The sequence below is a fragment of the Gekko japonicus genome, unplaced genomic scaffold, assembly GCF_001447785.1.
Source record: "Gekko japonicus isolate JY-2015 unplaced genomic scaffold, Gekko_japonicus_V1.1 scaffold908, whole genome shotgun sequence".
NCBI lineage: Eukaryota > Metazoa > Chordata > Lepidosauria > Squamata > Gekkonidae > Gekko > Gekko japonicus.
The window spans coordinates 90388-103397 of NW_015172030.1; the positions used below are offsets into that span (position 1 = coordinate 90388).

General features: G+C 50.1%; 1 protein-coding gene across 1 annotated transcript in view; it reads right to left on the bottom strand.

Moving 5' to 3' along the window:
* The window catches only part of NIN (ninein), a 141506-nt gene that overhangs the window by 77067 nt on the left and 51429 nt on the right, over positions 1-13010 (bottom strand). Inside the window, exons 4-6 of the mRNA XM_015420614.1 lie at positions 7659-7698; positions 5027-5214; positions 3380-3526 (exon numbers count right to left, since the gene is read on the bottom strand). Coding sequence (XP_015276100.1) covers positions 3380-3526; positions 5027-5214; positions 7659-7698 — 375 coding nt within the window. The remainder of the gene's footprint in view (positions 1-3379; positions 3527-5026; positions 5215-7658; positions 7699-13010) is intronic.

Below are 13010 nucleotides of genomic sequence, written 5' to 3' on the forward strand. Positions count from 1 at the left end.
GAGCACCCCTGGAGCGGCGCTCTGGCAGGAAGGAGCCCAAGGCCCCACCCACGGAGACAATCAGGGAGGGGGGATTTAAATGCCTGGGTTCCCTCCCCAATCTTCTCCAGGTGGCCGCGGGGCACCTGGAGAAGATCAGGCAGGGAACCCAGACATGACTGCCTTTCCCCCTGAGCCTCTCTGCTTTTGCGGAGAGACTCGGGGGGGGGAATTTAAACTTATTTGCATAACCCATTTTAAACATGCCTGCCCGTTGTCAGGGGGTGTGGCATATGCAAATTAGTTATGCAAATGAGCTCCTGCATCTCTTTTTCTAGGAAATGACCCCTGGCTACAACCAACAGAGGTACTGAATTCCTGCTAGCAGACAAAAACCCCGAAGTTACTGAGCAGGTGGCAGAGTTCCTGGCAGATATACTCAGGGACCAAGAAAAAGAGGGAAGAAAAGAGGGAAGAGGGAAGAGGAAGGGAGGCGGAGAGATTAGGAGAAAGAAATAAGTGAGAGAGGTAAGTTGTACCTATGATTCCGTTTAGGACAGTTAAGTTTCTTATTGCAACAGTTTTAATTACTTGAGATCACTGTTCCGAATTTTATTACTTTCTCCTATTGTTACTGTTATGTACAATGAAACAAATGGCTGTACTTTGATGGCTTCTGTTTGTTGGTATATGGGCTGACTTGTACTTTTATCTGTTTTAAAGCTATAGTGATGCCAACAAAGGTTATTGGATTGGACTGGCTACCCTCTGAGAGGAAGCTGCTGTTAGGTTCCTTTCCCCTCCCTCTTTGCTCTCACGATGCTTGGCTTCATTTGCCCTCAGCGTTCTTGACCTTCTTGTACCCATGCCACCTATTTGCTGGGACAGTTCATGTTATTTTCTTGTGGACACTGACCGTAAGAATGTAAGAGAAGCCATGTTGGATCAGGCCAATAGGCCATCCAGTACAACACTCTGTGTCAAATGGTGGCCAAAGGGGGCAGGCATCAGGAGGTCCACTAGTGGAGCCAGAACTCCAGAAACCCTCCCACTGTGGCCCCCCAAGCACCAAGAATAAAGACTGTCACTGCCCAAGACATAAGAACATAAGAGAAGCCATGTTGGATCACGCCAATACTCTGTGTCACACAATGGCCAAAACCCAGGGGCCATGAGGAGCTCCACCAGCAGGGCCAAAACTCCAGAAACCCTCCCACTGTAGTCCCACAAGCAACAAGAATACAGAGCATCACTACCCCAGACATAGGAACATAAGAGTAGCCATGTTGGATTAGGCGAATGGCCCATCCAGTCTAACACTCTGTGTCACGTAGAGGCCAAAACCCAGGTGCCATCAGGAGCTCCACTAGCAGAGCCAGAACTCCAAAAGCCCTCTAACTGTGGCTCTCCAAGCACCAAGAATACAAAGCATCACTGTCTTAGACACAAGAACATAAGAGAAGCCATGTTGGATCATGTATAGAAATATTGCTTTCTATATTCTCATCCCTTCTCCTGTGATGACATTCTGATGACATGCTGTGTCTTTATTTCCTGTTGCAGGCCAAATGGTGAGTCCAGATAGCCTGAGCCACTTAATAGCCATGCCATATAACCATGCACATTCTTTAACACCTCTATGTTGAGAGCCAGACTTTAAGGCTCCGCTTTAAGGCTCACATGGAGCATGTCACATACACAATCGTGAAGCTGGAGGTTGGGTCACCTGACTGATGGCGGGGCCTCTAAACTCCTAGCCAATCCTCTCACACACCTGATGTTGGCAACCATGGCAACCAGCAATTGGGCACACGCCCTGCCACTCGTGATTGGCTGATGGCCACAGCTAATTATGACTGGGATTGGGGTATAATTCCTTGGTTCCCTATGGAAGAGCTCTCTTGCATCTCTTGCTCGTTTGCTCCTGGGGATCCTGACTTTTGAAACAAAGAGTTTCTTTGTGACTGCTTGCCAGCTGCAACTTTTTGTTACTGTGGATCTGTATCTCTGAACCGACTGAGACTACAGACCTGTGCAAGGTGGGATTTCTCTTCAAAATCCCTTGGTACCTACCTGTGCTGTTATTCCATGGACTAGTTTGGACTATTGAAACAATTGGGTAACTATGATTATGCTTAAATGGGTAAGGGCAAATAGCCATAGGCTTTGTTATTTTTAGTATCCTCTAGTAGTCTTTTGCTATGCTTTGCACTGAATAAAGATCATTCATATTGGTAAGTGTTTCTGATGCTGTACTTGAACTCCAAGGCTAAATCTTGTGTCTAACGTTGTAATGTGTTAAGTCCCAGATGCCAACTGAGAATTTGAATCTCTGCTCTTAAGTTGGGTGGGGATCACAGAGAAGAGAGATTCTGGTGGCAAATTGTTGTGAAGACCAGGGATAGTACAGACTGTCTCGTGGACTGTTGTTTAATGTGCTGAAATACTGGATTCCCTCGCATCCCTGGACTGGGCTGAGTGGGTTAATCCTGTACAGATCAGTCCAATACTCTGTCACACAGTGGCCAAAACCCAGCAGCCATCAGGAGGTCCACCAGCCAGGCCAGAACTCCAGAAGCCGTCCCACGGTGGCCCGCCAACCACCAAGAATACAGAGCATCACTGCCCCAGATATAAGAACATAAGAGAAGCCATGCTGGATCAGGCCAATGGTCCATCCAGTCCAACACTATGTGTCACACAGTGGCCAAAGCCAGGTGCTCTGACATGCTGCCTTTGACATGACGGCACTGTCATTCATACAAAATCACCCGAGTTGCCATAGCCAACTGGACTGGCAATATGGGCAAATGAAGTTAAGAACGTCAGCAGAAGTCTATAAGTGGATTTAACAAGGTTTTTTTTTTTCCTATTGAACCGAAGGCTCATGAATACATATCTTCTGTACACAAATATGGTAACATTATCCTTAATTCCTGTAGTGTGTTTTTCAAATGTATGTTGCACCGTTATTATTGTTATTTATTTTCCTTGTTTAGCGTCTTCACTGTATATATGTTTTAATATTCTACTACTACTACTACTACTACTACTACTACTACTACTACTACTACTACTACTACTACTACTACTACTACTACTACTATTGTTATTATTATTATTTTATTTTATATATATTAGATAGAGGACAACAACAAGTTTTGAGGTTTGTTACAATGTAAGTTGTCCAAAGCTCTAAAAAGAAGCAGTTCTGAACATAATTACTTGAAAATATGCAAAATTTACATATGTTAAGATGTGTGTATTTAAGCATAATTTTACACTGTTCTCGATTTTACTGTTAACCCTTTGTCTAAAAACAATAAAAATCTTTAAATAAAAAAAAAGTCCTGCCCTGATCAATTATGCGAGGTGCAAAAGGTGATCGAAGACCCCTTACCTGCATGGAGAGATGCCGTTTGAGCTGCCTGTATGGGGTGGAGGCAGACGGGGGGAGAGGCTTCCCGATTTTAAACAAGCCATAGAAGAAGTCTTCGATGCTCATCGCCCCGTCATGTTCAAGGTTGCGGAAGACTTCTTCCAGCACCTGAGAAACAGCAAAGCACACCTCAGAGAGGGCCCAGGAAGTCAATGCGAGATTTGCAGTGTACTATGGGGACGAAAGTTCGGCAAGGAGAATTTCGGCTGCAACCCAGCAATAGAAAATATGGCTTTCATGTGGGAAAAGGGCAAGGTGGCTTCAGATTCTCTTGGTACTCAGGAGGATATGGAGGGGTCTGTCCAAAACCCACTTGTGAGTCAGGATGTTCCCCTACCTGCCCTTGAGGCCTCATACCTGAAGAAAGCGGCCGGTGAGCTCACCTGGAAATGCACCCCTTCCAGATGAGCTCGCTTGGTTTGGTGTCGTGGTTAAGTGCGCGGACTCTAATCTGGGAGAACCAGGTTTGGTTCCCCACTCCTCCACTCACACCTGGCTGGATGGCCTTGGGTAAGCCATAGTTCTGATAAGGGCTGTTCTTGAAAATGATCCGTTTCTGTCAAGAGCTCTCTCAGCCCCACCTACCTCACAGGGTGTCTGTTGTGGGGAGGGGAAGGGAAAGGAGTTTGTAAGCTGCTCTGAGACTCCTTTGGGTAGTGAAGGGCAGGGTATAAATCCAATCTCTTCTTCTTCTTCGCCACTTTGGTATAGGTATAGCTACCCAAATAAAAGCCGGGTGGTTGGCTTTTATTTGGGCTCATCTATCCCTAATCTGAATCTGGTTTAATAAATACCCAAAAAATACCAACAAGGTATTTTGGGGGGGTACTTATTTGGCTCAGTTTTTATTGAATGCACACCCCGAAAAGCCAACCAAGACTTGGTCTGGATAGACCCTGGTTGGGAGAGCTCCCGAGAGCTTCCCGTTTGCCATATGGACTTCTGCAGAGGAGACAAGGGATGTAAACATATTGAAATAGAACCAGTTTGGTGTAGTGGTTAAGTGCACAGACTCTAATCTGGCAGAACCGGGTTTGATTCCCCACTCCTCCACTTGCACCTGGCTGGATAACCTTGGCCAAGCCATAGTTCTGTCAGAGCTGTCCTTGAAAAAGAGCAGTTTCTGTCAAGAGCTCTCCCAGCCCCACCTACCTCCCAGGTGTCTGTTGTGGGGAGGGGGAGGGAAAGGAGTTTGTAAGCCGCTCGAGACTCTGAGTGAAGGGCGGGGTATACATCCAATCTCTTCTTCTCTTCTTTCAAATCTTAGGACACGCCAGAGTCTCCCCCCTGTCCGAGAGGAGAAGTGGTCCTCCTTTTTACAGCTGGCCAAGGGAATTGCAACCAGGGAAGAGTGCAGCCCGCCTGGTGAATATTTGTGAAAACAGACTGCTCAAGAGCTGCTCCACCTTTTCTCTGAAGAAAGCAGCCACACTCCTGCACCTTCATTATTTTAATAACTCTGCTCTCCGGGCTCTGAGACCCTCCCTCTCCTTCACTGTGCAGCTGCCGCTACAGAAAATCCCCGGCCAGAGGCCAGCTTTGATAAGGCAGTAACAGTCACACTGCCCGGCCTGACTCCAGGGGTCGGGGGGGGGTGTCCATGGGTACCTGCGTGTCAATATTCTGCAGTCCATACTGTTCACAGATGGAGACCAGCTTCTCTCTGCACAGGTGGGCGTCTCTGGAGATGCCCAGGTTCGCGCACACCTCACGTAGCTTCTCTTCTATCCAGTCCTGAGTGGGGGAGATGTTCGGAGACGCGTTCAAGTCATCCGGATTCCAGAATCTCAGCTGGCCTGAAAAGAAAAGCAAGGGCGGGAGGGAGAGACAATTAAAAATAACCAATCAGAGTCACCAAAAACTGACCCTGTCGCTCGCAAGGAGGACTTCAAAACAGGCACAGCGCCAGTTCGGTGCGGTGGTTAGGAGCACAGACTCTAATCTGGGAGAAGCAGGTTTGATTCCCTGCTCCTCCACAGGAAACTGGCTGGGTGACCTCGGGTCAGTCACAAGTTCTCTCAGAGCTGTTCTCTCAAGGTCAGTTCCCGCGAGAGCTCTCTCAGCCCCGCCTACCTCTCAGGGTGTCCATTGTGGGGAGGGGGAGGGAAAGGAGATTGTAAGATGCTCTGAGACTCCTTCAGGGAGTGAAGGGCCGGGTATAAATCCAATCTCTTCTCTACTTCTTCTTCTAAGCATGACTGCACAGCACACAGAACGGGGGTCCCCAACTTAGTTCCCACGGGCGCCTTGATGCCTGCTGCCACCATTACCAGTGCCCACCAAATACTTTTAGATAGTGAGTGGGGTCGGGTCGGGCTTCTGCATACCAAGGCTTCTAACTGGCTGATTGGGCGATCTATGCCTTGTTGCTAATAGCCTCTGATGGACCTCTGCTCCATATCTAATCTCCCCTTGAAGCTGTCTATGCTTGTAGCCAGGGCTCTTTTTGTAGAAAAAGCCCAGCAGGAACTCATTAGCATAATAGGCCACACCCAACAGCAGATACTCATTAGCATATTGGGCCACACCCCTGACAGCACAGCTCATTAGCACATTAGGCCACACACCCCATGTTACCAAAAGTGTGGTCATCCAGCCACATCCACCTTTTGCTTCTTATTCTGTTTACCTTGTTTGATGTCAAAACCCAGTGCCTTTTTTTGTAGCAGGAACTCCTTTGCATGTTAGGCCACACAACCCTAATGTAGCCAATCCTAATGAGTTTCTGCTGTTGGGTGTGGCCTATTATGCTAATGAGTTCCTGCTGGGCGTGGCCAACTTGGGAGCCAGCCGGAACTCCGTTCCTGTGCGTTCCTGCCCCAAAATAGCCCTGCTTGTAGCCACCGCCACTTCCTGCGGCAGCGAATTCCACATGTTAACTCCTCGTCCCTGTCCTGTATCTGCATGTGAACACAGCAGACATGTCAATAAAGAAAACATGGCTTCCCTGATCACAACCAATTCGGTCCTGAGTCAAATCCATTTCTCCCCACCTCAAGCAAAAGACAGAAACTCAGGAGGAACCACGGAGCGTTACATGACCAGAGGTTACCCCCTCTCAGCATCTGTTGTGATGGCACAAAGGATACCAAGGGGTATCCTGGTACAGCTACCTGAGACAGCAAAAAATCTCGGACAGGGCTGGACCGCCCCAGAAAACGTCACAGAGCAAGCACAAGAGCACACTGTAAAAATACAGAAATGGTTCGGAGTGTGTTTGTGTGTGTGGCGGGGGCGGGACAGAAGAGACAGGCGCACAAAGGAAGGGGGGAAAGGAAGAAAAGACAGGTAAAGGTGAAAAAGCAGACGGGAAATTTGAAGGGGGGTATTTTCAGAGGCAAAGAAGGGGATGAGAACTCCTGGCCCGTGTCAAATCTACAGCAGTTGTCAGTGTAGAGTGCGGCCACTACTGGTGGACGCTCTTACTTTTATGAACAATTGTAGCATTCTGAAAAGGAGAAGATAGATTCAGAGGGTAGCCTTGTTGGACTGCAGTAGAAGAATCAGATTCGAATCCAGGAGCACGTTAGGGACCGACATAATTTCCCCAGGTATAAGCTTCTGAGAGTCTAGGAAGAAGGAGAAGGAGAAGGAGAAGGAGAAGGAGAAGGAGAAGGAGAAGGAGAAGGAGAAGGAGAAGGAGAAGGAGAAGGAGAAGGAGAAGGAGAAGGAGAAGGAGAAGGAGAAGGAGAAGGAGAAGGAGAAGGAGAAGGAGAAGGAGAAGGAGAAGGAGAAGGAGAAGGAGAAGGAGAAGGAGAAGGAGAAGGAGAAGGAGAAGGAGAAGGAGAAGGAGAAGGAGAAGGAGAAGGAGAAGGAGAAGGAGAAGGAGAAGGAGAAGGAGAAGGAGAAGGAGAAGGAGAAGGAGAAGGAGAAGGAGAAGGAGAAGGAGAAGGAGAAGGAGAAGGAGAAGGAGAAGGAGAAGGAGAAGGAGAAGGAGAAGGAGAAGGAGAAGGAGAAGGAGAAGGAGAAGGAGAAGGAGAGGAGGAGCAGGGAATCAAACCTAGTTCTCCCACATTAGAGTCCGTGCACTTCACCACGACACCAAGCGTTGACTCTTGAAAGCTCAAACCCGAAAATCTTGCTGGCCTCTAAAGTTCTACTGGGCTCAAATCTAGCCGAAAAGGGGGGAGGGAAAATGCCTTTGTGTGTTATTTACGGTTCTCCCGCTTCAAAGTTTGCGTTCCTTAGAGGCTTCAAGTCCTCCCGCCTCCACGGAAGCCGTTTCACGAGCCCTTCTTACCTTCTGCTTCATACTCCTCGCTGTCTTGGGACTGCCAGGGCTAAGAGGAGAAAAAACGAGAGAGAGAAAACCCCTCTTGAAGTCAACCCTTCACAGAACACCTTCAGAGATAAATCCCAGAGTCCGCCGCAACCCACGCAACAAAAGGATCTTGTGGCCTCCTAAAGACGACACAGATGACTATGCGGCAGAAACTCGCGTGGCCCAATGAAATCGTAAAAACACAATTTTCTCCCCTTTCTTTTATCTCTGTCCCCACCCAATCGAGACGGGACGACCCCTTTGGTAGCGTCTGTAAGGAAGTGAGCTTCAGGCCACCAAAGGTCACGCCGCAATAAACGCGTTCGGTTCAACGTGCCACAAGACGCTCTGTGGTTCCCCCTCCCCAAGTGTGCAAGGCTATTCCGAGATCGGCCAAACACAAGCCGCAGGGACGCTCCGACGCAGCTTGGCTTGTCTCGTTTCCCACAACGGCCGAGCCTCCCCGGTGTCGCCCCATTATCAAACATCTTTGTTATCGAAGTTTTTGAAAGCAGTTTCTGAAGCCCACTTTTGGAATCCGTGGCATCCTCTTCCCCTGGGCCACTCAACAAAAGATCTGCTTGGAAAACAAAGCGCTGGCGGGCGAGCGAGCGGCTTAAGAACAACCGGGCAGTGGCTCCTGTGTGTGTGTATTTAAATACCGATCTAAAATAAAGTCTGCCGATCGTTGTGGGGGAGAAACTAGGAAGAGCATGAAGCCAGGCTGAGGGAGGGTTGGACTCTGGCATTTCATAAGTACAGAATCCCCCTTTAGTATGACCATGACCATTAACAGATTCTTGCATTTGCATTTGACTAAGATCTGGGAAGGGGCTGCGGCGGCTCAAGTGGTTGAGACGCTGAACTGCAGACCGGAAGGTCGGTAGTTCCGAGACCCGAGTGCCGCATGATGGAGTGAGCTCCCGTCTCTAGTTTCAGCTCCTGCCAACCTAGCAGTTCGAGAGCAAGAAATCGCAAGTAGATAAACAGGCACCACTTCGGTGGGAAGGTCACAGCGCTCCGTGCGCCTCGGCGTCTAGTCATGCCGGTCACATGACCACAGAAACGTCTTCGGACAGCACTGGCTCTTCAGCTTGGAAACGGAGATGAGCACCGCACCCCTAGTGTCGGATCCGACTGGCTTTCGAGCAAGGGAAACCTTTACCTTTTACCTTTAAGATCTGGGAGACGCAGGTCCGAACCCTCATTCTACCCTGGCAGCTTGCTGGGTGACCTGGGGCCAGTCACAGCCTAACCAACCTCACAGGGTTGTTGTGAGGACACAACAGAGGAGAAGAGACTGGTGTAAGCCGCTCTGGGTCCCCTTTGGGGAGGACGTGGTGTCAAAATGAAGTCAAAGCTCCACCTGGCCCCGCCCACTTTATAAACCCATTGGGTGGTCACCAGCAAAGGTGTGAGTGGGACCTCCGCCATACAGACTTGCGGTGGAGGAGGACACCAATGAATCACTAGGACACGGGGGTGGGGGGGTGGAATGAACCACAAGGTATAGATAGGAACTCTCAGGTTGGGGAAAGGGATGCTCTGTCTTCTTGGTGCCTGGGGGAGGACACAGTGGGAGGGCTCCTAGTGTCCTGGCCCCACTGCTGGACCTCCTGATGGCACCTGGTGTTTTTAGCCACTGTGTGACACAGAGTGTTGGACTGGATGGGCCACTGGCCTGATCCAACACTGAATTCTCTTAGGTTCTTATGTCTGGGGCAAGGGATGCTCTGTCTTCTTGGTGCTTGGGGGGGCAACAGTGGGAGGGCTTCTAGTGTCCTGGCCCCACTGCTGGACCTCCTGGTGGCACCTGGTATTTCTGGCCACTGTGTGACACAGAATGTTGGACTGGATGGGCCATTGACCTGACCCAACGTTGGCATCTCTTATGTTCTTAGCACTCAAAGACAAGAAAACTCACATTTCCTCTGGCTGTACATCTGCCTTTCAGCTCAGAATGCTTTGGTTTAAAAAAAGGATCAGGGAGCCGCAGGGACGTCCCATCCCCCCCCCCCCGTCCAACAGGCCGAGCGATAACAGCTGGTTCACTTTCAAGAAGGCACTGAAGCAGCTCTAACCGATCATCAATACGAAAGGGCATCCCCGTCCCTTTGGGAGGTCCAACCCCCCTCCCCATCATTCACAAATCCCCAGCTGCAAAAATGCTTTCGGTTTGCACGACAGCGGAACTGGACGTTCACGTCTCTCGGTATGAAAGAGGTACAGAGAAAGTCAGTTGCACTCAGATTTGATGCCGGAGGCCCTGAACGCTCGACAAAGAGCCCCGTATCGTAATATAAACGTTTAATACCGTTCGTTCGGATTGCAGTGGAAATGCCATCAGTCTACTAGCGTAGCTGTGGGAACTGCGTGAGGTCACGCCACTGTCTAAAACCCCCGTTTTGAGCTTTCTGCATCATCCGGCAGAGAAATGCCCAAGCCCACGCAGAAGAGCAGTACACGCCTCTCCGACGTGAAGGCTGCTGCGTGCCAGAATAGTCAATACATCAGATCTCATCAGATCTCGGAAGCTACGCAGGGTCGGCTCCGGTTAGTGCTTGGAGGGAGACCGCCCAGGAAGCCCAGGGTTGCTATAATTCTATCCCTTTCTCTAATGCAACGTAACAGAGAAGTATTTTTGTATGACGTTCTATGCATCTGATGTGTCCCATATTTTATTTATCACAAGGGTGCATGATACTGATGTGATCTTCTTTTGTATATATGTTGTAATAAACTCAATAAAATTTGAAAAAAAGAAGACGAAAAAGACCAACAATGTTCAATTCTGCACACGAAAGCTTCTACCCAGAATTAAACTTGGTTGCTACTGGACTCAGACTTTGTTCTGATAAACGCTCACTATGGCTACGGAAGTCTGAAGACTAACAGGAGAGGAGAAAATCCTGCCAACAAGCACGGTTGTTGCAAAGATGCTCCACCCCTTTGCCGGCCCCCACAAGAAACAGATCTAAAAGGACACCCGGAGTAATTTTGGGGAAACCTCCCTCAATCGCATGAAAAGCCGAGCACCTGGCAAACCTCCGTTTCAGTTCTGATGACCCAACGGTTCTGGTGCGGTCCGGCTCCTGCACTGGTGGTGACACCGCTTTTTGGGGGCGAGTGCCTCCACTCCGGGCCACTCAGATTAAGAGCCTCCCCACTGTATCTGGATGCTGCCGCCCCCCCACGGCCCTCGCCGGCCGGACCCCCTTGCGTACACCCACGCACTCCCCCTCATTACCATACCCGACGTATAAGAAGAGCCTCTTTGTGAAAAGCGGCCCGAGGAGGTCAGAGGTCAGGCCGCCTCAAAAACGGTGGCCCCAGAAGGCAAGTCGGGAGATTGTCTCGGACACAAAAGGGGGGCACGGCCACAGGTTCTGTGGAGCGTGAACCCCCCCTCCCTATCACGCCAGGTATTCTTAGATGCAGGGCGATTGTTCTGCAGCTGGATACGGGTCATGCGTATTACGGGGGGGGGGCGGGGAGGCCCCTCGCCCATTCAGCAGGCGGGGATTCCAAGAGTGCATTATCTGGAGAGAGGGAGAGAGAGAGGCTTTGCTGGCCTGACGAACAGATGGCTGGACGTTTTCACAATGACCAAGCTCAAAGCCGTAGAAGCATCTGTGGCCGGCCAGATCTCATCTCCCTCCGAACACGCAGCCCCGCTCATCTGGCCATCTGCTCCCAGGAGACGGATCTTTCTTCTCGGAAGGAATATATTGCTTATTATCAGCTGCCTGGGGGGGGGGGTTGGCTCCCCTTCACTGACAGCTTTCAAGAAGAGAAGAAGAAGAAGAGATTGGATTTATACCCCGCCTTTCACTACCCAAAGGTGTCTCAGAGCGGCTAACAAACTCCTTTCCCTTCCCCTCCCCACAACAGACGCCCTGTGAGGCAGGTGGGGCTGAGAGAACTCTTGACAGAAACTGCTCTTTTTTCAAGAACAGCTCTTATCAGAACTACGGCTTGCCCCAGGTCATCCAGCCAGGTGCAAAGTGAAGGAGTGGGGAATCAAACCTGGTTCTCCCAGATTGGAGTCCGCGCACTTAACCACTACACCAAACAAGAGGCTGGAGGAATATTGGTCAGGGATGCTCTAGGCTGGTCCTGCATTGGGCAGGGGGTTGGACTAGATGGTCTGTATGGCCCCCTTCCAACTCTATGGTTGGAGCGGGGGGGGGGGGTTGGCATACACAACAAACCGGGCTTGTAGCCTCTCGTAAGGGACACACGTAGAGCGGCACTCAAGTGTTCCCCCTCCAGATCATCCTGGCCTAGGGGAAGCTCGGGAACACTGACCAGGCGGCATATTTATTTAAAGTGTTTTGATGCGTCTTTTCCACCTGATTGGAGTCCCCAAGGGGGCAAACGCATAAAACGTTTGAACAACTGAAAATGCATTTTAACGACAGAATAGAAAGATGTTCTAATGAAGGCCTCGGCCTCTCTGCCCAGTTGCCGGCCCTCCAGAGGAAATGGTTGGCCACTGTGTGAGACGGGATGCTGGACTAGATGGACCTCTGGTTTGATCCAGCAGGGCTCTTCTGGTGTTCTTATGAAGGCCTCAGCCTCTATGCCCTGTTGTTCGCCCTCCAGAGGAACTGGCTAGCCACTGTGTGAGATGGGATGCTGGACTAGATGGACCTTCACTAGTCTGATCCAGCAGGGCTCTTCTGATGTTCTAATGAAGGCCTCGGCCTCTCTGCCCTGTTGCCGGCCCTCCAGAGGAACTGGCTGGCCACTATGTGAGATGGGATGCTGGACTAGATGGACCACTGGTCTGATCCAGCAGGGCTCTTCTGATGTTCTTATGAAAGCCTTGGCTTCTATGCCCTGTTGTTGGCCCTCCAGAGGAACTGGTTGGCCACTGTGTGAGACAGGATGCTGGACTAGATGAACCCTCACTGGTCTGATCCAGCAGGGCTCTTCTGATGTTCTCATGAAGGCTTCGGTCTCTGTGCCCTGTTGTTGGACCTCCAGAGGAACTGGTTGGCCACTCTTGTGTGAGACAGGATGCTGGACTAGATGGAGTGCTGGTCAGATCCAGCAGGAGAAGTCTATCAGTGGCTATTAGCACTGGTGACTAAAGGGAACTTCCATGTTCGCACACCCCAAAATCTTGTTGGTCTCTTAGGTGCAACTGGACTTGAATCTAGCTCTTCTCTTTCAACCCAACACTGCTACCCTCCGCATCGAAGATCCATTCACTGGATATACCACGAACTGAACGAGGGACCTTCTGCATGCAAAAGATGCTGTCTGCCACTGAGCCACGGCCCTTTTCCTGTCCTTAAAAATCCCATGGAGGAGGAGACATCTCTC